Raw genomic sequence first — 22,777 nt, forward strand, 5'->3', positions numbered from 1 at the left:
TGGCCAAATGGCCTCATTCTTTGAATCAAAGTGCTCTTTAAAGCTGTGAAATGGTAAAGGTTATGTTATAGAAGCAAGGAAGTAAACTAATGACTCTCCCTTATTATGTTTCTAGAACATTGTCATGAATGAGCAAGCCATGAACTCGACTGATAGATTAAAGGCATCTCTGTTGTTTACACTCAGTGTCCTGTAGACACACCAAAAGCACCGTGCAAGAAAGCCTGATTCACTACATGACAACCTTAATGACTTTGAACCACAAAAGACCACAGTCATAAGGAACATTTACTGAGGATTTTTTTCAGTTTCTCGTCACGTGCGCCCCTGCTTGACTTCCCACTGCTGCCACTATCCCATTCCAATCCTTCAGAAACCGCCTTGGAAAGCAACGGGATAATGGCCGAGAGATTGGGGACAATGCTGATGGATTTCTGGACTCGCTTGATGCTGGCATGGATTAGCGTGCTTCCCTTAGTGCAGCCAATCACAATGGACCCTCCACAGAGTTTGCAGGACGGAAGTATCTTGGCATTGAATGGGCTGAATGGTGACCCTAGCGCTTTCAACCGTGCCAAGAGAGGCTGGGTCTGGAATCAAATGTTCGTGCTGGAAGAGTTTTCTGGTCCCGAGCCTATCCTCGTTGGCCGGGTAGGTTTGCAAAATTATTTTTGTGCAAGCGTGTGCCATAAATCATGATGAAGTGATGCTTCTTATTTGATAGATTGCTTTCTCCCTCGCCCTCTTAGTTTCAAAAACGTTATGGTGTGTATGTTGCCGAAAGTTGTGAGCAGGGCATCTGGGGTCTTCATAATCCCTGGAACCAAATGCCCACCTCCATAACCAGTGAGAATGAATAGGTTTGTGAAGGAAATAGCAAAAGAATGGAAAGTGAAGTGAATTGGAGTCAAATCAAACTTAGAAAGAGGGATAAAGAGAGGAAAAGACTAAGAATAAGAAAAAGAAATAGACAACAAAAAAAAGTTTAAAAATCTAGAAAAAAAAATGAACTACCTGCAGGAGTGATACTTAAGAATTCAGTTCTTCTTGTAATGGACCAACGCAGTTAATTTGCATATACAATGAATAATTATTATATCTTTTAAAATGATCATAGTTTGTTAAGCAGCAGCTCAAATTTCTGCAGCGAATGTAATATATGAATCTGGCAAGTTCTAAATAATAAAAGCAAAATACTATGGATGTTGGAAATCTGAAACAAACACAGAGAATGCTGGAGAAACTCAATTGATCTTAGAGTAGGATAATAGGTCAGCACAGCATTGTGGGCTGAAGGGCCTGTACTGTGCTATGTTCTATGTCTGGCAGCATTTGTGAAGCGAGAAACAGAGTTAACTTTGGAGTCTGGTGTGACTCTTCTTCAGAGAATCCCTACAGTGTGGAAACAGGCCATTCAGCCCAACAGGTCCACACTGCCCCTCCAAAGAGCATCCCACCCAGACCCATTCCCCTATCCCTGATTTCCTCATGTCTAACCCACCTAACCTAAAGATCCTTGGGCACTATGGACAATTTAGCATGGCCGATCCACCTACCCTACACATCTTTGGACTGTGGGAGGAAACCAGAGCACCCAGAGGAAACCCATGCAGACACAGGGAGAACGTGTAAACTCCACACAGACAGTCGCCCGAGGGTGGAATCGAACCCGGGTCCCTGGCACTGTGAGGCAGCAGTGCTAACCACTGAGCCACTGTGCTGTCTAGAAAAGGGTTCTAAAGGGTTTTTGAAGAAGTCACAACAGACAGGGGACATGAACTCTGTTTCTGTCTGCACAGATGCTGCAGACCTGCTGCGCTTCTCCAGTACTCTTTCTGTTTGTTTAAGTTCTTGACAATTAGAAGGTTAAGGATGCACACCATTGGGTCAAAAAACAGGCTGGCATAAATCAACAGCAAGCTCTACATCTTGCAATAAATGAATAACCTTGTTTTCTCTTGTATGAGGTGGGTTACACATTTGTTAGCTCCAGAAGCGTTAATGAAATCACTTGTAAATTTTGTTTTAATATCTTGCTGAATTTAATGACAACTGCTAAACATAAAAATAAATGCCCTTTTTTTAATTTGTGGGCAATAGAACTGTTGTAACTAATTGAGCTGCCTTTAAGTCCATATTTGGAGAGGGTTAGTTCTGTCTATGGTATTACCACATCCCAATGACTACAACATCACAATGAAGTAACAACATTGCATCCAATGTTCAGATTACGGCATTTATCACCTCAAAGTTAATTCCTATACTTGTGAAATAAATTATGCTTGTTTTGCAGTTTAGGTTTTTTTTTTCTGGAAGTCATGGATTTGTATGTTGTGGCATAAAGCATGGCTTATCAAGTGTCACTAATTCCAAACAAAGCCCCAAACACTCAGTTTACAGGAGTAATGTTCAGTGTCAAACTGGGCCAAGGCTGTCCCAGGTTCCATTGGATTATTTAACTGAGACAGAAGCATCAGTCAGTATAGCTCAACAATGAAGTAACCAAGCAATGGATGAAAGTAGTAAAAAAGAACAGAAAGTGCTGAACAAACTCAACTTACAGAATACTGAATAGCTTGGACAGAGTGGATGTTGGGAAGATGTTTCCATTGGCAGGACTCGATGGCACACCTTTAGAGTAAAGGGAAGGCCCTTTAGAACAGAGATGAGGAGAAACTTCTTCAGCCAGAGAGTGACTAATCTATGGAATTCATTGTCACAGAAAGCTATGGAGGCCAGGTCATTGAGTATATCTAAGACAGAGATAGATAGGTTCTTGATTGTCAAGGGAATCAAAGCTTACAGGGAGAAAGCAGGAGAGTGGGGTTGAGAAAGTTATCAGCCATGACTGAATGGTGGAGCAGACTCGATGGGCCAAGTGGCCTAATTTCTGCTCCTATGTCTTACGGACTTATGGTCTAGCAGCATCGCTAGAGAGAGAAAGAATTAACATTTCAAGTCTGATATGACTCTTCTTCAGAATTTTGGATCATATTGGACACAAAATGTTAATTAACTCTTTGTTCTGAATTTTTCCAGCACTTTCTTTTCAAATTTCAAGCAGCTGCAGGATTTTTCTTTTAATTAGGTGATTGTACATCAATAGAGAAACATCTTTAACCAGACGTGGTGAGAAAAATAGAACATTCTACTACAAGAAATCATTGAAGTAAATAATGTAAGTGCATTAAGGGGAAGTGATAAGCAGGCAGTAAGGGATAGAAAATATTGCTGACGAGATTGGGTGTCGAGGTCTAGGAGCAAACTCAGATAGAGCATAGATGCTAACCTGGACCTGTTGGGCTGAATAGCCTGTTTCTTTGTGAGAAATTTGGAACAGCAGGATGAGATCTTGGAGAATGGAGTGATAGAACAAGAAAAGGACATCCCAGTATTTTCCAGCTGCTTCAGGAAAGGAGGAAACTTAATTGAAGATATAGAAGAAATATTTTGCTTTGCTCTGTGGCTACTGAGGAACGAAAGTGTTGAAGGAAGGTAGAGTAAGCGCTTAGAGATATTTAGCTCCCAGTAATATACAACTTGGCAGAGTTATTATACACTTAGTGATATATGTAACACTGCAGGAGGGAACAAAAAGCATGCTGTGATTCTGAAACTTCTCGGTCAAGATATATCTCCACAGCTACTTGTCAAATTACAGTGGACTTGAGAAAGCCAGCCCACATTCTAGACTACCACATCAGGAAGGATCCCTGTGTTTTATGAACACAGGAAACAAATTTTAAAAAGCAACAATTTGTAGGTTATTTGAGTCAACAACGAAAAGCAATTACACAGTGGGGGTGCTGATAGCAATAAATAGGACAAATAGCAATAAAATTAGAAACTGCTCTTTCAGCCTGATTTAGGTGTTGGAGACGTTTGGAGAAAATTCTCTATGTGCATAGATTTAGACCGAATCTACATCACAGGAACAGACCATTTCCCCCAGCCAGTCTATGCCAGAGTTCAGGCTCCACTGGGCTAGCTTCATCTCATCTCAACCAATGATAATATTCCTTTCTATCTTATGCATTTATTGAGCTTCCTTTGTTTGCCTCAACTATTCCTTGTGGCATAAAGTTCCACCTTCCTAGCACTGTCCAGGTGAAGATGTTCCTTATGAATCCTCTTGTTGATTTCTCAGTGACCATCTTATATTGATGCATTCTGTTTTTGATCTTCTTAGTGTAAGCTGGAAATTTAGCACATGGACAACCATGAAGCTGGCATTCAGTAGTACAATGGCATTGGGTCTTTATAAATATTTAGTGAAATTAAGACAAAAGCTACAAAAACAATGGAACCAACCTGCAAATGCATATCTTGGTTGAGAAGTCTTTTGTCTCTGTCGCTCTTTCTCCATAAGGCCTGTCACTTCACCCCAGCCTGTTGAAGACACCCTTCCTCCATGGAGGATCTGTCTAGTTTTTGACTCAGTGTCCCCTCTCACCATCACCACTTCAGGCCACACAATTACTACTCTTGTCACTTGCAAACAGAATTGTTATCTGTCACCTCACCAAATAGAAAGGCACATTGTAAGATTGTAAGTCTGCAGGAAAGTAGATATAAGTACCTCTTCTGCAGAAATCACTAGAGTAAGAATATCTGTAAAGCAAGGAAGGAATAGCACTGCTGGAGCTAATGAGACCAGCCTCAAGAAAGAAAAGGAGATATTTCTAGTCTAGCCAGGTATTCATGGGCTTATCAGTCTTAAACTTGTGCTCTCCATGCTTAATCTCACAACTTCAGCCACTGTGATGCTTCCTTTCTGCTATTTCTTGTGACAAGACAGTCCAGTATCAATGTCTGCAGTCTGTTTCTGAGTGAAGGATGCATTGCATTTTCGGGTCAGCAAAAGCTCTATTTCACAAAATGTATTCAATAACAATGACAAAGGAAACAACGGCAGCAGGGAGTAGTAGCGTAAAAACAAAATAGAACTTTTTATGTTTGATGATTTCTTTCATTTGTGACTGGAGTGATATTTTCCGTGACACAATTAGGTCTCTCCAAGAGATTAGTCAGATAGGATTGTTGTATGAGGTGATGCTATATAGACTGATCTTCCTCTTATGTGCACAGAATTCAGCTGTATTACGTGAAGGCTCTCTGTAGTTTATCCAAATGTCACTGTTGAGAGGTCCGTAATAAAGCAAGATGCAAACTAAACTGTGTTGAACCCAGCTTTTATCTATAATTTTCACAGAGGTTAAGTTTTGAAGTGACTTTTTTTTGACAAGTGCATATAAAGTAGCGATCTCAGATAAGTCTCGACTCTCTGGTCTTTCAAAGCTAGCTTGGTAAGTCCCATAGTGCCAATGATTTACAGATCTCTTTTTTTTCATTTGAATCTGATAAATTACTTAACACAAGATTAAAACAATCCTCCATCACTTCCTTCCTGGAGAATTTCAGAAGAGATTTCTGTGGGGATTTTACTTTTCACAAGTAATATTTTGATTATTTACAGAACAATGGTTTAAAAATTGCCATTAGAGATTCACAATAACACTTCACTCATTTATTTTTCTTCTATTCTCCAATTCAGCCTGATGCAATCTTCCTTATGTATTCTCATTACTCTAGATCCTAGTGTTAGTCATGAGATAGCTGGTTAGCATACTTGCCTTTGAGTTATGTGTTCAAACTTCACTTCAGGGATTTTGAGTGCAACATCTGAGCTGACAATTCCTGTGCAGTACTGATGGGTAGAGGTGCCATTTTTTAGGTGAGATGTGAAACTGAGATGCGGACAGATGAAAAGCACCCCATAACATTGTTTTAAAGAGGTAGAAAATCTGCCCATTGCCCTGGTCAATCTTAATTTCTCAACTAATATGGCTGAAACTGCTAATCTGGTCATTATCACACTGCCAACTGCAGGAGTGTGTTGAGGTCTTTTCCCTGGATGGAGTGGGAGGTGGCATGTGGTGTGGGGATGGGGATGGGTTCAAAACTAGGTAACATATTTTTAAGGTGAAAGGAGAAAGATTTAAAAGGGTCTCAAGGGACAACTTTTTCGTACAGAGGGTGGTTCGTATGTGGAATGAACAGCTAGAGGAAGTGACAAGATACAAGGTATAGTTACAACATTTCAAGGACATTTTGGACAGGAACATGAATAGGAAAGGTTGAGAGTGATGTGGGGCAAATGCAGGCAAATCGGACTAGTTTAGTTTGGGAAACTTGGTCGGCATGAATGAGTTGGACTGAAGTGCCTGTTTCCATGAGAATGACTCTATTACTTTATGATTGTCACGTTTTCTAAATTACAACAGTGGTTTCTAAAATACACAATGTATACAGAACGCATATAGAAATCATCAATACGTGAAAGCACTTTCTGTGTATATTGAGGTAATGAAAGTTACGATAGAAATGCAATCTTTATTTTTCTATTCTTATATTCTATCCTAGCATCACCTATTTCTGAAGCTCCATATCTCCCAAACTATTTCCTTGTACCCAGCACTTACCGACTTCAAAAATCATGGGTCTTAAGAAATTGGAGAATGCCTAGGCCATTTCACCCATTAAATCTGCTCCTCCATTCAGATACAAATAACCTCTAAAGAACAATAGAAAAGCAGCAGGAAAGGAAATGAGAAACTTGAAAAAATCAGAATCACTTAAATAAACATACTAAGGAAACGGGTAGGACTAAAGGCTAACAAGTCAGATGGGCTTGATAGCCTGACTCCTACGTTCCTAAAGAAGTGGCTGCAGAGATAGTGGGTGCAATTATTGTAGTTTTCCAACATACATTAGATTTTGTAACAGTCCCAGTGGATTGGAAAGCAACACATTTAATACCATTATTCAAGACAGGAAGGAATCTAAGTAGAAAACTTTGCCCTCGTTAGTCCAACATCTGTTCTTGGCAAAATTCTATAATACACTATTATGGAGGTGGAAATTGGACATTTTGAGTCAACACAGCTATGTTGACATGGAAGCACATTAGATAGACTTATTAGAGTTCTTTGAGGATGTAACAAACAGCTCACATAAGGAGGAAACAGTAGATATAGTGCTTTTGGATTTCCAAAAGGCACTTGATAATGTAGCATATAAAAGCTCTTGCACTCGATGAGAGCTTATTATTTTTGGGAGCATTGTGTCAGAATGGATAAAGGATTGGACAGCCAACAGAAAGTAGAGTTTTGGGTTAATTAGGTCATTAGAAGATGTAACTAGTTGAAAACTACTGTGATTGGTATTGAGCCTACCGCTAATTAGGATCTATATTAATGATTTGAATGAAGAGACTGATGTTGATTATTCAACAGTAGAAAAGAAGACAAATTGAGAGGAGAATGTACATTGACCGTAAAAGTCTGAAATGAATTGACAAACATTTTAAAATGGAGTATAATGTGGAAAATTGTGAGATTGTCCACTTTCACAGACAAAATAGAAAAGCCAAATATTATTTAAATGGAGAGAGCGACACACACTTTTGTTTTTCTTTTTATATATGAGAGGTTTTCACTGTTTCACTGCTTTTATACCTGTTGCTAGTTTTCTCACAACTTAATTTCTCTCCATTTCCTTTAGCTTTTCTAATTTGCAGGTTTCTGAACTGTTCCCAATCTTCTCCGTGTGCTAAACTTTACAAAGTTATACATTATTTATTTCAAGTTGATAACATTCTTAAATTCCTTCTTTCACCAATAGATTATGAATGGTCTTGACAGTCTTTAAATTATTATCACTATAATTGCATTTATTGAGCATCATGAAATCTCTCCTTAAGTGTCTGCTGCTGTTTCTTTGCCATCTCACCTTTTAGTTAATTTTCACATTGTACTTTAGGCAACTTTGACTTCAGACCCATACATTTGCCTTTATTTAAGATTATGGCTCTTTGCTCAGAATATGATTGCTTATCCCCAAAACGAATATGAAATTACATTATATTAGGATCGCTCTTACCTAGAGGACCCTTTATTGTAAGGTAATTGATTAATCCTGCCTCATTATATATTACCAGATCCAAAATGACCTGATCTCTGCTTGGCTTCTCAAATGTATTGTTCTAAGACGCTGTCACAAATATTCTCCACAAAGATTGTGTTGCCAATTTGGCAGGGTCAATCTATATGATGCTTAAAATCTCTTGTAATTATTGCAGTATCTTTCTTACAAACCCATTATTTCTTGATTTTTACTATGTTCAACGTGTGGGTAGTACTTGGTGGGAGGCGAATCCGTAAACCACTTCTTCAAATAACTTTGTTCATATTGAACCAATTTTATATATTGAAAACTCGAACCAAGATCATTACTCATGACTATACCAGACTTATATTTTAGTGACAGTGCCACCCCACTTCTTCTCCCATTCTTCCTGTCCTTCCAAAATGTCAAATGACTTTAAATGTCCCAACCATGTCACTTTGCAACCATGTCTCTGTAATGACTATCCTATGATGCTCATTTACATCTACGCTTACTACCAATTTATCCACTTGTTATGAATGCTGCCTGGATTTAGATAAAGAGTCTCAAATTCTTTCTTCTTAATATTTTTCATACTCTATCCTTATTTTCTAGCACTGCTTTATATTTGTACATTTACCCCTTTCTGCCTCACTGGTTCTCTTAACTACTCCATTGCCAGTACTGTTGCCTTGTCTTTTCTCTTTAACTTCCTCCAAAACTGCTGTCGTGTGACCTCTCTCTCATAATTTAGTTTAAAGCCCTAACTCTGTGATTCACCAGTACACTGGTCCAAGCATGGTTCAGTTAAAGGCTGTCCTAATGACACAGCTCCCTCTTTTTCCTATACTTGTGCCAATGCCTTATGAATGAGAAAAAAAATCCTTATGCGCTGATCTTTGAGCTGGTTCAAGTCTGTCATCTTATTTACTCTATGTGCATTTGCTGTGACACATGTATGTAATGATTTTTAAAAAAAGAGTTCTCCTTTTTAATTTATTTCCTAGTTGTTCATAAACCGACAGCAGAGTCTTGTTCGTACCCCAACCTATGTGGTTGTCTGGTACCTGTATCTATCACGATGGTTAGGCCCTTCCTTCCCCACTCCAACTTTCCCTTCCATTCTACCCAGAGGGAAAGACCCATAAAACTGGATTTTTTAAAAAATTCAATTACGGGATGACGGCATTGCTAGCTAGGCCAGCATTTATTGTCCATCCCTAATTGTCCAGAGGACAGTCATGAGTCAACCACATTGCTGTGGGTCTGGAGTCACATGTAGTCCTGACCAGGTAAGGATGGCAGTTTGTTTCCCTAAAGGACATTAGTGAACCAGATGGGTTTCCCACAATCTGATTCATAGTCATAATTAAACTCTTAATTCCAGATATTTATTGAATTCAGATTCAACCATCTACTGTGGCAGGATTCGAACCCAGGTCCCCAGAAAATTACCTGGGTTTTTGGATTAACAGTCTAGCAATAATATCACTAAGGACATTGCCTCCCCTCCCCTCCATATAGGTCTAACTCATCTTGTATTCCACAAAATGGAGCTTCAGAATGACCGGTACCTTCATTTGCAAGTATCATTGTTCCTTTTTTTCCCCATCTGGGCACGTAGTAACTTTGACAACAGCCAGGTAACACAAGCTTTATACCCATGCTCTGAATTGCAGAGTCCAGCATTCAACTCCCTAAGTATATTGTCCTGTACAAAGATTACATTCCTTCTTGCTCACCACCTGAAAGGTCCCAGACATGACATTGGCATACTCAATTTGCTCAAATCCATGCTGTTGTTGCTCACAATCTGCAAGAAATAGAAAACTGTTGGAAAGGTTCAAGAACTAGTTTCAAGGTAAATATTTTTACCCTTTATTGCATGCTTTGATAATCAAATAGGAATGAGAAATGGGAATCTGTAACTTTGGTTTGCGGAATTGCTGGGAAAAAGAAAGCTGGCTGAAAGGTATCACTTACAGACATCAAAGGCTAGATGAAAGACTTACTAATGATGGTAGAATGAAAGAAATGTAGGATTGCATGAGAATTGAACTAGATTTGAAGAATATGATTTAGATTCAGAAGACAAGTGCAAGACAAAACAAGGCAAGGTCATGCATCATAAATGAACTTCCTGGGCACTGATAAGTCACTCGATGACCATGCCACTGATTGATGTTGCTTGAAACTGAAAGTTTAACTTTGTAGCAGCCCCACCGTCCTGCAATTGCTTGGATTCTGCTCATCTCATTCTTTTTCTGAAGTGATAACCAGATCAGTTTTAGTTGGAGGCACCAGTGCGATTGCATGGAAACTTGGAAGCTCCCTTAAGTTCTTTGGCAACCACTTTTATGTCAATTAAAACATAATTTACTTCCCTTGAAGCTGACGAAAGAAGAACAAAAATGTTTCCAGCCAAATATCCTTTCCTCCATTGAAAATACATATGCAGGGAAAGTAAGTGGAATTTCAACTTGTAAAAGTTGATCACTCATCAGTGTCATTTGAAAAGAACGAGAGACAGAATGACCAGTACCTTTGTTTCCAAGTATCATTGTTCTTTTTTACCCCTCTGGGTGAATAATAACCTTGTCAACAGCCTGGTAACACAAGGTAACACAAGAACATTTGGAGATATCCTTAATTTTAACCATATCCCACTTTCTGTTTCTTACTTGCAGACCTGCTATTTTTCTGTCTGTGCTCAATTGCTGAAGCATAAGAAAGGGAACAATTGAAACTGCGGAGCCTCATTCCTCCAGATAATGAATTGTTGTTGGAGAGTTTTCAAATTTAACTTCTTAATTCAATTTTTCTTTTCTGTCACTTTTTTTTGCCCCAAAGCTAATTTATTTCTTCTTTATTTTGTTCCTCTCTGTGCCTGATTTCACTCTGTCATCGTTTTCTATCATTTTTCCTTTAAGTCTTTCTTAATCCTTAAATCTTATTAATGAAGGCGATAATTTTTGTTCTCATCATCTGCTAAGGTCCAAAATGTACCTATCAATATTGTTGCACCGTTATTAATTGGTGCTTTCAGCAAGTTATAGTGCAAAGCTTTTCAAGTTAAGCGTAGTTGAAACCATCTAACTGGGCACATATGACATATATTTCAACAAATCTGGTCTATTACTGAGGTTTGCGTTGGGTGTTTGAAGAAACAGAGAAAAAGCTTCAACAGAATGTATTTCACAATAGCTCTGAATTATTTTATTAGAGTCAACATTTTGGAGAAACCCCCAGTTTGATTTAAGAGCTGACGAAATTAACACTGACTCAGAAATAGGAGTGAAATGGTTAAGGTCACATAGGGTATAGTGGCAGAAGCATGTTATTCACACCTTGGAGCCCATTTTGCAGTTCATGACTTGATCTTGTACTGAAACATCGCCTTTTCTGTACTTTTTTTTTATTCCTTGGCATTGTCAATATGTAGAAATCTATTGATGCCACTTGTGAATATTCCAAGATTCACCATCCTTTCACTGAAGGAATTCATCCTCATTTCAATCTTCAACGGCCCGCTACTTATTCTGAGGTTATGTCCCTGGTTCGAGACCATGTCCCTCATGTTCCCCACACCAAGCCAACCACCTCCAACACCCTCAGCTCTGTCACCTGAGGCTGAGATAGATGGTTTCTTGGTCAGGAGGGAAACCAAGGGTTATAGAGAAAGGGCAGGAAAGTGGATGTGAGGATTGTTGGATCAGTCATGGTCCTATTGAATGGTGGTGTAAGTTCGAGGGCCAAAACAGCCTACTCTTGCCTACAGCCTACAGCCTACAGCCTACAGTCCTGAAGAAGGGTTCTGACCAGAAATGTTGAATTTCCTGCTCCTTGGATGCTATCTGACCTGCTGTGCTTTTCTAGCTCCATATTTTTTGATTCAAGCCTACTCTTGCCCCTCATTCTTGTGGACGTGTGGTCTAGAAACAGCCTTTGATACATCAGCAAGGCTGAAAAGAAACATAGAAAGTGGATAGGAAGTGACACAGTTGTTCAAAGCTTGTAAATGAAAGAACGAAAGGCGCTATATTAGAGTCATAGAGTTATAAAGTCATACAGTATGGAAACTGCCCCTTTGGCCCAATTCATCCATGCCACCCAGGTTTCCTAAATTGAACTAGTTCCATTTGCCTTTGTTTGGCCCACATCCCTTCAAGTCTTTCCTATCCATGTACCTGTCCAAATGTGTCTTTTATATGTTGTAATTGTACCAGCCTCCACCATTTCCTCTGGCAGCTCATTCCATACACGCACGATCCTCTGTATGAAAAAGTTGACCCTCAGGTCCATTTTAAATCTATCACCTCTTGCTTGAGACCAATGGCCTCCAGTTTTGGACTCCCCTACCCTGGGGAAAAGACCTTTGGCTATTCACCTTATTTGTGCCCCTCATGATTTTATAAACCTCTATAAGATCATTTCTCAACATCCTACGCTCCAGAGAAAAAAAGACCCCAGCCAGCCTCTCCTTACAACTCAAACCTTCCAGCCTCGATAACATCCTTGTAAATATTTTTTGCATCCTTTCCAGTTTATTAACATCCTTACTACAGCAGCGCGACCAGAGTGTGTATGCAGTACATCAAATGTGGCCTGACCAATGTCTTGTACAGCTGTAACATGAGTTCCTTTCAGGGAATATGTTTTAAGAGGTTGCAGTACAATGAAATTCTGCTTTACCAGTGAGGAAGTAGGGAGGAGGAACACAGAGTGTTTGGAATACAAGCAACAACAAGGAAAAATGCTCAGAGGTGCAATGTCAAAGGTGCAATGTGATAAAATATGACAGCCATAAGTGAGGATAAAAGCTGAAGACCGAAGGTGACAGATAAATCCATTCTGTCAGTGTGGACAGGTATCCAGGAGTGTGTGAGAGAAGTGAGAAAGCTTCCCGTGTGTAACAACATGAAATTCAACTCTTTGTCAGCTTTAGTCTGGAAGATGTTATTGTGGCAAGCAGTTCAAAAAGTGTCAGTGATGAAAGAGAACAAAGTTAACACATACAGTTGAAATAATAAGACATCTGAACGCTAATGACTACACATCCATTGATGTTGATTCAGCTCACTCTCACTCAACTTCCATTCTGCCAGTTCTGAAGCTGCATTCACTGCCTAAGCAGAGATAGTCCAACGGGGGGGAGAAAAAAAACAACACACAGAAAGGGAATCAATGTCAATAGGGCACTATCTTTATTTAATAAAATGTGCATTGGGATACCACTCTTTTCTTAAATGCTCTGCAATCATATTCACTCTGCACTGACAGGAATGAAGTTCTGCTCAACCCAACTGCAACTTGTCCTCATTTTTCAAGGACCGCAACTTCCCCTCCACAGTGGTCGAAAATGCCCTCGACCGTGTCTCCCGCATTTCCCGCAACTCATCCCTCACACCCCCTCCTGGCAATAACAACCAAAACAGAATGCCCCTCGTCCTCACGTACCACCCCACCAACCTCCAGATCCAACGCATCATCCTCTGACAATTCCGCCATCTGCAATCCGACCCCGCCACCAAAGACATCTTTCCCTCCCCACCCTTATCTGCTTTCCGGAGGGACCACTCTCTCCACAACTCCCTTGTCCGCTCCACACTCCCCTCCAGCCCCACCACACCCGGCACTTTTCCCTGCAATCGCAGGAGGTGCTACACCTGCCCCTACACTTCCCCCCTCACTCCCATCCCAGGCCCCAAGAAAACCTTCCACATCAAGCAGATGTTCACCTGCACATCTGCTAATGTGGTATACTGTATCCGCTGTTCCAGATGTGGCCTTCTCTACTTCGGGGAAACCAAGCGGAGGCTTGGGGACCGCTTTGTGGAACACCTACGCTCGGTTCGCAACAAACAACCGCACCTCCCAGTCGCGATCCATTTCAACTCCCCCTCCCACTCCTTGAACAACATGTTCATCCTGGGCCTCCTGCAGTGCCACAATGATGCCACCCGAAGGTTACTGGAACTGCACCTCATATTTCGCTTGGGAACCCTGCAGCCCAATGTTATCAATGTGGACTTCACAAGCTTCAAAATCTCCCCTCCCCCGACCGCATCCCAAAACCAGCCCAGCTCGCCCCCGCCTCCCTAACCTGTCCTTCCTCCCACCTATCCACTCCTCCTACCCCAAGCCCCACCCCCATCTCCTACCTACTAACTTCATCCCGCCCCCTTGACCTGTCCGGCCTCCCTGGACTGACCTATCTCCTCCCTAACTCCACACCTACACTCACCTTTACTGGCTCCATCCCCGCCTCTTTGACCTGTCTGTCTCCTCTCCACCTATCTTCTCCTCTATCCATCTTCTATCCGCCTCCCCCTCTCTCCCTATTTATTTCAGAATCCCCTTCCCCTCCCCCATTTCTGAAGAAGGGTCTAGACCTGAAACGTCAGCTTTCCTGCTCCTCTGATACTGCTTGGCCTGCTGTGTTCATCCAGCTTTACGCCTTGTTATCCCAGATTCTCCAGCATCGGCAGTTCCTAGTATCTCTGTAACAGCTCTATATATGCTTATGTCAAAACAGCAGTCAGGGTGGCACGATGGCTCAGTGGTTAGCACTGTTGCCTCATAATACCAGATACCTGGTTTCGTTTCCAGCCTCAGGCAACTGTTCGTGTCGAGTTTGCACATTGCCCCTGGATTTCCTCTGGGTTCTTCGGTTTCCTTCCACAGTCCAAAGATGTGTAGGTTAGATGGATTGGCCATGCTGAATTGACATTAGTGTGCAGACTAAATAGATTAGACATTGGAAATGCAGGATTATAGAGTTGGGGATTGGTTCTGGGTTGGAAGCTGTTTGGTCGGTAGTGGACTGAATGGCCTGCTTCCACACTGTGGGAATTCTTTGATTACACAAGACCTAGCTCCATGGGAGCCCTGCACTGTCAGAAAGTGCCATCAGACTATTTCAAATGAGACTAAAAAATCTAATCTACAGCAGCAAATCAAATTTATAAAGCTCCTTTGGCATGATCAAACGTCCCAAGGCATTTATTGTTGTGAAGAAGAGCAGGAAAGTTCTCCCCAGTGTCCTGAAAAATATTCATCCTTCAATTGCCACCACTTTTCTATTTCTGGCCTCATAGTCTGCTCACGTGGGCACCAAAATTTGCTTCATTAAATAATGTTGATGCTTCAGCAAAGACTCCTCTGGCTGTTTTTGACCAACACAGATGCTGAAAGCCTTTTTCTGCTCTATAGACCTCAATGACTCCAAAGACCTTTGGAATATCCTGAGATCATAACTGCCTAAATTCAGTGTGGGACTCAAATATACAACGATCTGAACCAGTATCATGACTGTTTGCAGCTCAGCTGAAGTAGGAATGGGAGAATATAATACAAAGGAGGTGAGAGTGACTGCCCTTAACCAAAACAGCATTGACCTGACTTTGAACCTACATTGCTGTTTCTGCAGTAGAATTATAGAAAGTTATTGCGGTCACAGACAGATTTCAGGAACTCAAGGAAGTGATCACTACCATATACTAAATGACAATTAGGAATGGACAATAATTGCCAGCAAAGGCCACATTCCATGATTTTTGTTTTTGTTTAAAAAAGTAGAAATATTTTCCAGTCCTCACATTTCTCACAAACTTGGAGATGGTTACAACACAGAAGGAGACCATTTGTTATGGCAGGAGGACCAAACTACCTATTGTCATGATTTCTCTGCAGCCTTGGCATTTTTGTTTTCAGAAAATGATCAAACTCTCCGTTGAAGTCTGAATTGAATCTGCCTCTACCACACGCTCAGATACTACATTCCACTGCATTTCACTGTGTGAAAAGGTTCCTCCTCACATTGCCGTTGTGTCTTTTGCCAGCTACATGTCCTTTCTGCTTCTTTATCATTCCAACATTGGAAACTATTGCTCTTGATCTACTCTGTCCAGCCCTCTCATGATTTTTAACATTTCTGCCAAATTTCTTCTCAACCTACAAGGAGATGATTCCGAACATCTAACATTTCAACATAATGTAAAAACATAGAAGATAGAAGCAGGAGTAGGCTATTCAGGCTCTTTGAGCCTGCTCTGCCATTCAATAGGATCATGATTGATCATTGAGCTCAATACTCTAATCCATGCTCTCCCATATCCCTTGATTCCTTTAGCCACAGTTTACCTCCTTCTTGAAAACACATATTTTGGCCTTATCCACCTTCTGTGGCTGTGAATTCCAGAGGGTCACCACTCTCTATGTGAAGAAGTTTCTCCTCCTTTTAGTCCTAAAAAGTTTACTCCTTATCCTTAAGCAATGAACCCTGGTAACTGAAGCTCCTCATAACGTTTTTGAGAAGATCTGTAGCTTGGGTCACGGATGAAGTTATAGATTTGCTTGTCAAGCCGTTGCAGATGTTTTGACATCCTGCTAGGTCACATCGCCAGTGCGCCTCCAGTGAAGCATTGGTGTTCCATCCCATTTGTTGTTTATGTGCCTCGATTGGCTGGGGTGGTTGGCATTACTTCCTGTTCTGTTTTTCAGTGGTTTGTATATCGGGTCCAGTTCAATGTGCTTGTCGATGCATTTCCGGTTGAAATGGCAGACCTCCAGGAATTCCCTGGCATTTCTCTGTTTGGCTTGTGTTATTATGGATCTGTTTGTGTATCCTTATTGTCAGTTTTCTTCCAGTTTGGCCTATGTAATATTTTTCACAGTCCTTGTATGGTATTTTGTATATTAGATTAGTTTTATTGGTTGTGGATATGGGATCATTTATCTTTGTCAGTAGCTGTCGCAGGGTGGTTGTTGTTTTGTGGGCTACCCTGATACTTAGGGGTCTGAGTAGACTTGTGGTCATCTTTGATATGTCCCTGATGTACGGTAGGGTGACTAATGTTTCTGGCCATGTTGTGTCTTCTTGTTGTGGTCTGTCACGGAGGTAACGGCAGATTGTGTTTTTTGGGTATCCATTCCTTTTAAAAACTCTGCATAAGTGCTCTTGTTCTGCTTTGTGCAGTTCCAGATTGCTGCAGTGTGTTGAGGTTCGTTTGAATAATGTTCTGATGCAGCTCCGTTTATGGGCGTTGGGGTGGTTGCTGGAGTAATTAAGTATCTGGTCCATATGTGTTGTGTTTCTTTACACATTAGTGTGGAGTTCCTTATCTCTTCAGGCATCATCAGCATGGCCCAACTTTCTCTGTTACTTCATCAAAAGACTTAGTAAAGTTAATTATACATAACTTTCCCCTTACAAATTCACACTATCTTTTCTTAATTAATCCACATTTGCCCAAATAAGTATTAGTTTGGTCCCATGTTATTGTTTCTTAAATCTTGCTCCTCACTGAAGCCTGAAGACTGGGCAATAGTTGCAGGACTTGTTTGAAAAGAATGACAATTTTGTAATTTTCAATTCCTCTGGCACCATCTCTGAACTAAAGGAAGACTAAAACTATAGCCAATGTCTTCTTAATTTCCTAACTCATTTCCTTCACAATCCTCAGATGTACTTCACCCAATCCTGATGTGCGATCAACTTTAAGTACAGACTTACTGTCTGATAATGCATCCTGTGTCTGAGCTACCTTATATTCAACATGACCTAGCCAGTACATGCTACCTTGGTAAAGTCAGATGTAAATAATTTATTTACTATTTAGTACGGGAGGTGTTAGTCTAGTGGTATTATTGCAAAATTATTAATCCAGAGACTCAGGTAATGTTTTGGGGACCTTGGTTCAACTCCTGCCATAGCAGATGGTGGAATTTGAATTCAATGAAATAATAAACTGGAATTAAGGGTCTAATGATGACCATGAAATCATTATTGATCGTTAGGAAAACCCCATCTGGTTCACTAAGGTCCTTTAGGGAAGGAAACTGCCATTCCTACTTGGTCTGGCCTACATGTGACTCCAAACTCACAGCAATGTGGTTGACTTTTAATAATTAGTGATGGTAATAAATGCTGGTCAGCTAGTGATGCCCACTTGCTGTTAATGAATATAAATAATCTTAGTTATGCCCCTGCCTCCTTGTACAAATCTCCTTTCAAGCCATCATTGGTCCCACTCCTCACCATCACTTCTTTTTAACTATTTTTATGCTGTGGAAGCTTTTAGACTCTATTAATATTGGCTGTAAGTTTAACTCATGATGTGCTGGCATTGGACTGGGGTGGATAAGGTCAGAAATCACACGACACCAGGTTTATTTGAAATCACAAGCTTTCGGAGCAATAGGATAAATGATTTATTTTAGGTCAGAAGTCACACAATACTAGGTTGTAGTCCAACAGGTTTAACTGAAATCACAAGCTTTCCGAGAGCTGCTCCTTCATCAGGTGAAGTACCAGTTTAATTCATGTTCTGTCTTTGAATCTTATTTTTGCTTTTTTCAACTCTCCTGCGAACCGTTCTTATTTTGCTTGGTTCTCATTGTATTATTCATGTGACAACTGTCATGAGTGCTATTCATGAGCATCTCCCTGCATTCAAAAGAAAGTACTCGGGGAATAGCCTTTTCAGATTTGTCAACCACTCTAATTTCATTTTAGTACTGGAGATGCATGCACCTAAGATGACATTGTTGTCCTTTTAATGTTGAGAAGCAGTTTTCTCTGTCTAACTACTTCAACCTTTCCTTTTACCTTTGACAAAAATGTAGAGTTGAGGTTAAAATCAGGTCAGCCATGACCTTGCTAAATGTTGAAACAGGCTTGAAGGCCCAAATGGCTTACTTGTTCATGTGTTCTTATCTTCTCACAACTTCCTCTCCTGACCTCTCCTTGTAATGATTGTAATGAGGTCAGCCAGCTGGGCATCACAGATAATGAGCTTTTAACCTGGTCCACTCAGGGACTCCTGGCTGACATATAAAAAGGGTGAGTGCCAGAGATACTGGCACTCTGGAACCTGACTCTGAATGAGGCAGCACTATGGTCAAGGACTGTTCATGTGTAAGTAAAGGATGACTTGGTGATGGGGTGCCAGCCTCTGTGAAGTTATTTCACTCCTCTACGGGCCATGGGCACTGGGCAGCTTCTTGTACTCAGTGCTGGAGTTGTCATTAAGATATTGAAAAGGCAATGGGAGGGGTTATGGGGGTTTGAGGTGGAGGGATGTGGAGATTGTGCTGGGGGTGGTGGGTTTGCTTATGCGTGTGGACACCATCAAATGTGAACTGGTGTAAGGATTGTCTGACCTGTAAAAGCTTGCATTTACATGACAGATATTCTGGGTAAAGTTGTTGCCTCCACTACCTTTCCAGTTGACCTTAACAAACTTTGCATAAGTTAGCTTGGCAACTTTTAGGTTATTGTTGACTAGCTGCTCCATAGAGGACACAACGCTATCACTTGCACTCTGACCTCTTCTTCTTTGTCATGAATATCATCATGAAAATAAACAGATGTTCAAAATGCCAAATTCAGCGAGAACAAAATCTCAAAGTTCCTGATGATACCACCTCCCTCGAGTGATGAATCAGTACTCCTCCATGTTGAACATCACTTGGAAGGTACTCGGAGGTTGCTATGGAAACTGCATGTTGGGTCCAAGGGGGACAGATCAATATCTGGGTTGGAGCATGGGCTGTAACCGGGGAGAGGGGCAGTCAGATCCCTAATGGGAGGGGCTGTTAGGTATGGCAGTAGGAGAGGTGTTGAGCCCTGGGATGGTGGGGTGGTGTAAAGTCGAGTTCCATTTGGCATAAAGAGCCTGGAGGAGTTGTAGATGAGGGTGTGTGTGATAAGTTACTTGAAAGTTAGACTAGGTTTTTAATAGTCCAACTTTTCCTGGGTAAATGTGAACTGCAGCCAAACTCTCAGAATTCTTTGATGTAAATGGAAATTTCTGGAGAATTTCAAACACAAGGAAGTTGTCCATCAGAATCTTCAATGTCTTGGGCAACCCCCAATACAGTCTGCTACAGAGGGGTTTCTGCAGAGTCCTGATATACTATTCCCTTCAATGCTTGCAAAAACAACCATCTGGCTATTGAAACGTCCATTTAGTGCTATTAAAGTTTTCAAACAAACATCTACCAGCCAGGTTGCTTAATAAAGACAATCATGGCTTTATTATCAAAGTAAAATGTATTCAATAAAGGTGCAATAATTAGTTAGCATATACATTTGGTATATGCAAGAATAAATACTTATCCTTATAGATATCTGAAAAATGTATACACAAATGCTCTTCAGGGAAAAAAAAATTCCTGCATCTTGTAGATAGTACACACTGCTGCTCCTGAGCATCGGCGATGGAGGGAGTGAATGTTTGTGGATATGGTACCAGACAAATGGGCTGTTTTGTCCTGGATGGTGTCAAGCTTCTGGAGTGTTGTTGGGGCTACACCCATCCAGGAAAGTGACAGTATTCTATCACACTCCTGACTTGTGACCTGTGGACAGAATTTGGGAAGTCAGGAGGTGAGTCACTCACCTAAGTATTCTTAGTCTATGACCTGGTCTGGTAGCCACTTTGTTTATGTAGTGAGTCCAGTTGAGTTTCTGGTCAATGGTGGCTCCAGGACGTTGATAATGGGGGATTCAGCGAGGGTAATGCATTGAATGTCAAGGGGTAGTGGTTAGATTGTCTCCTATTGGAAAGCGTCATTGTGTGGCATTTGTGTGGTGCGAGTGTTACTTGCTACTTATAGAATCACAGAGTTATACAGCTCGGAAATTGACACTCCGGTCCAACTTTTCCGACTGACCAGATATCCTAAATTCATCTAGTCACACTTGCCAGCATTTAGCCAATATTCCTCTAAATTCTTCCTATTCATGTACCCAGATGCCTTTTTAATGTAAACGTTTTACCAGCCCCCACCACCTCCTCTGGCAGCTCATTCCATACATGCACCACCCTCTGCGTAAAAATGTTGCCCCTCAGGTCTGTTTTAAATCTTTCCCCTCTCACCTTAAATGTTTTCCCTCTAGTTTTGGACTCCACTACCCGAGGAAAAAGAGGGCTGTTCACCCTATCCATGCCCATCCTGTATATGGTCAGCCTCGGCCTCCGATGCTTCAGGCAGAAAAGCCCCAAACTATTCACCCTCTCTCTTTGGCTCAAACCCTCCGATCCTGGCAGCATCCTTATAATTCTTTTCTGAACCCTTTCAAATTTAATAACATCATCCCTAAAGCAGACATCTTGATATATTTGAATGTGGACTGCTTCAGTATCTGAGAACCTGCAAATGGTGCTGAACATTGTGCAATTATCGGCGAACATCCCCACTTCTGACCTTATGATGGAGGGAAGGTCATTGATGAAGCAGCTGAAGATGGTTGGGCCGAGGACACTACCCTGAGGAACTCCTGCAGAGATGTCCTGGAGCTGAGATGACTGGCCTCCAACAACCACAACCATGCTCTGATGTGCCAAGTGTGACTCCAACCAGTGAAAAGTATGCCCCTGATATCCACTGATCCCAGTTTTGCTGAGGTTCCTTGATGCCACACTTGGTTGAATGTTGCCTTGCTGTCAAGGGCTGACACCCTCACATCACCTCTGGAATTCAACGCTTTTGTCCATGTTTGAACCAAGGCTGTAATGAGGTCAGGAGCTGAGTGGCCCTGGCGGAACCCAAACTGGGCGTCACTGAGCAGGTTATTGCTGAGCAGGGGCAGCTTGATAGCACTGTTGATGACACCTTCTATCACTTTACTGATGGTCGAGAGTAGACTGATGGGGTAGTAGTTGGCTGGGTTGGATTTGTCCTACTTTTTATGTACAGGACATACCTAGGAAATGTCGAGTAGATGACAGCACAGTAACTGTAACTGTGCTGCAAGATCTTGGCTGGAAGAGCAGCAAGTTCCAGAGCTCAAATCTTCAGTACTATTGCTGAAATGTTGTCAGGACCCTTTGAAGTATCCAGTGCTTCCAACTGTTTCTTGATATCATGTGGAGTGAATCAAATTGACTAAACACTGCTATCTGTAATGCTGGGGATCACTGGAGGAGGCACTTCTGGCAGAAGATTGCTGCGAATACTTCAGCCTTAGCTTTTGCACTGAGGTATTGGGCTCTTCCATCATTGAGGATGGGGATATGTGTGGAGCCTCCTCCTCCAGTGAGTTGTTTAATTGTCCATCACATTTCACAACGAGATGTGAGAGTCAATGCTGAAGACTCCTGGGGCAACTCCCTCTTGACGAAGTACCTCTGTGCTGCTGCCTCTGCTCGGCCTGTTCTGCCAGTGGGATGGGACAAATCCAGTGGTGTTTGAACATAGTCATACTCATGGAATCATATCTGATAGACAATGTCAGATTATTGCTTGACTGGCCTGTGAGACAGCTCTCACAATTTTGGCACTAGCCCCCAGATGTTCGTGAGGAGGACTTTGCAGATTTGACGGGGCTGTTTCTGAAATTGTTTTTCTTTCTCAGGTGTCTTGGTCAATTCTTGGTGGTCTGTCTGGCTCATTTCCTTATTGAGTCTTTGTAGAGATTATTATAACTGAATACCTTGCCCAGCCATTTTAATTGATAGTCAACCACATTGCTGTGGCTCTGTTGACTTTCTGATTTGAAGAAAACACTTTGCCAAATGGGTTATTCTTGAAGACAAAAGGATAAAAGCATTAGAGTGATGGATTCTGTGGTTCTCGTGACCTGCATATGGTTGAGTCACTAACCATACAGCGTTGTTTCTGGATCCTTGCAGACACAGCCTGCTCAGGAAGTACAATCATGTGCTTTTCTTTCAATCACTCTTGGGAAAGAACAAATAGATTTTACCCTGAACTGATGCACAAGGTTTACATTTCAGAAATGGGAGAGATCAGGAGTGCAAAAACAGAAGTTGCTGGAAAAGTTCAGCAGGTCTGGCAGCATCTGCGAAAAGAAAATCAGAGT

At 41.3% G+C, this 22,777-nt stretch overlaps 1 protein-coding gene across 1 annotated transcript in view; it reads left to right on the forward strand.

Annotated features, from left to right (window-relative positions):
- The first annotated feature begins 399 nt into the window (after positions 1 to 399).
- cdh8 (cadherin 8) overlaps positions 400 to 22,777 on the forward strand; it is a 220,649-nt gene continuing 198,271 nt past the window's right edge. The window contains exon 1 of the mRNA XM_048605765.1: positions 400 to 651. Coding sequence (XP_048461722.1) covers positions 400 to 651 — 252 coding nt within the window. The remainder of the gene's footprint in view (positions 652 to 22,777) is intronic.

Source organism: Rhincodon typus, chromosome 15 (genome assembly GCF_021869965.1).
Source record: "Rhincodon typus isolate 14 chromosome 15, sRhiTyp1.1, whole genome shotgun sequence".
Taxonomy (NCBI): Eukaryota; Metazoa; Chordata; class Chondrichthyes; order Orectolobiformes; family Rhincodontidae; genus Rhincodon; species Rhincodon typus.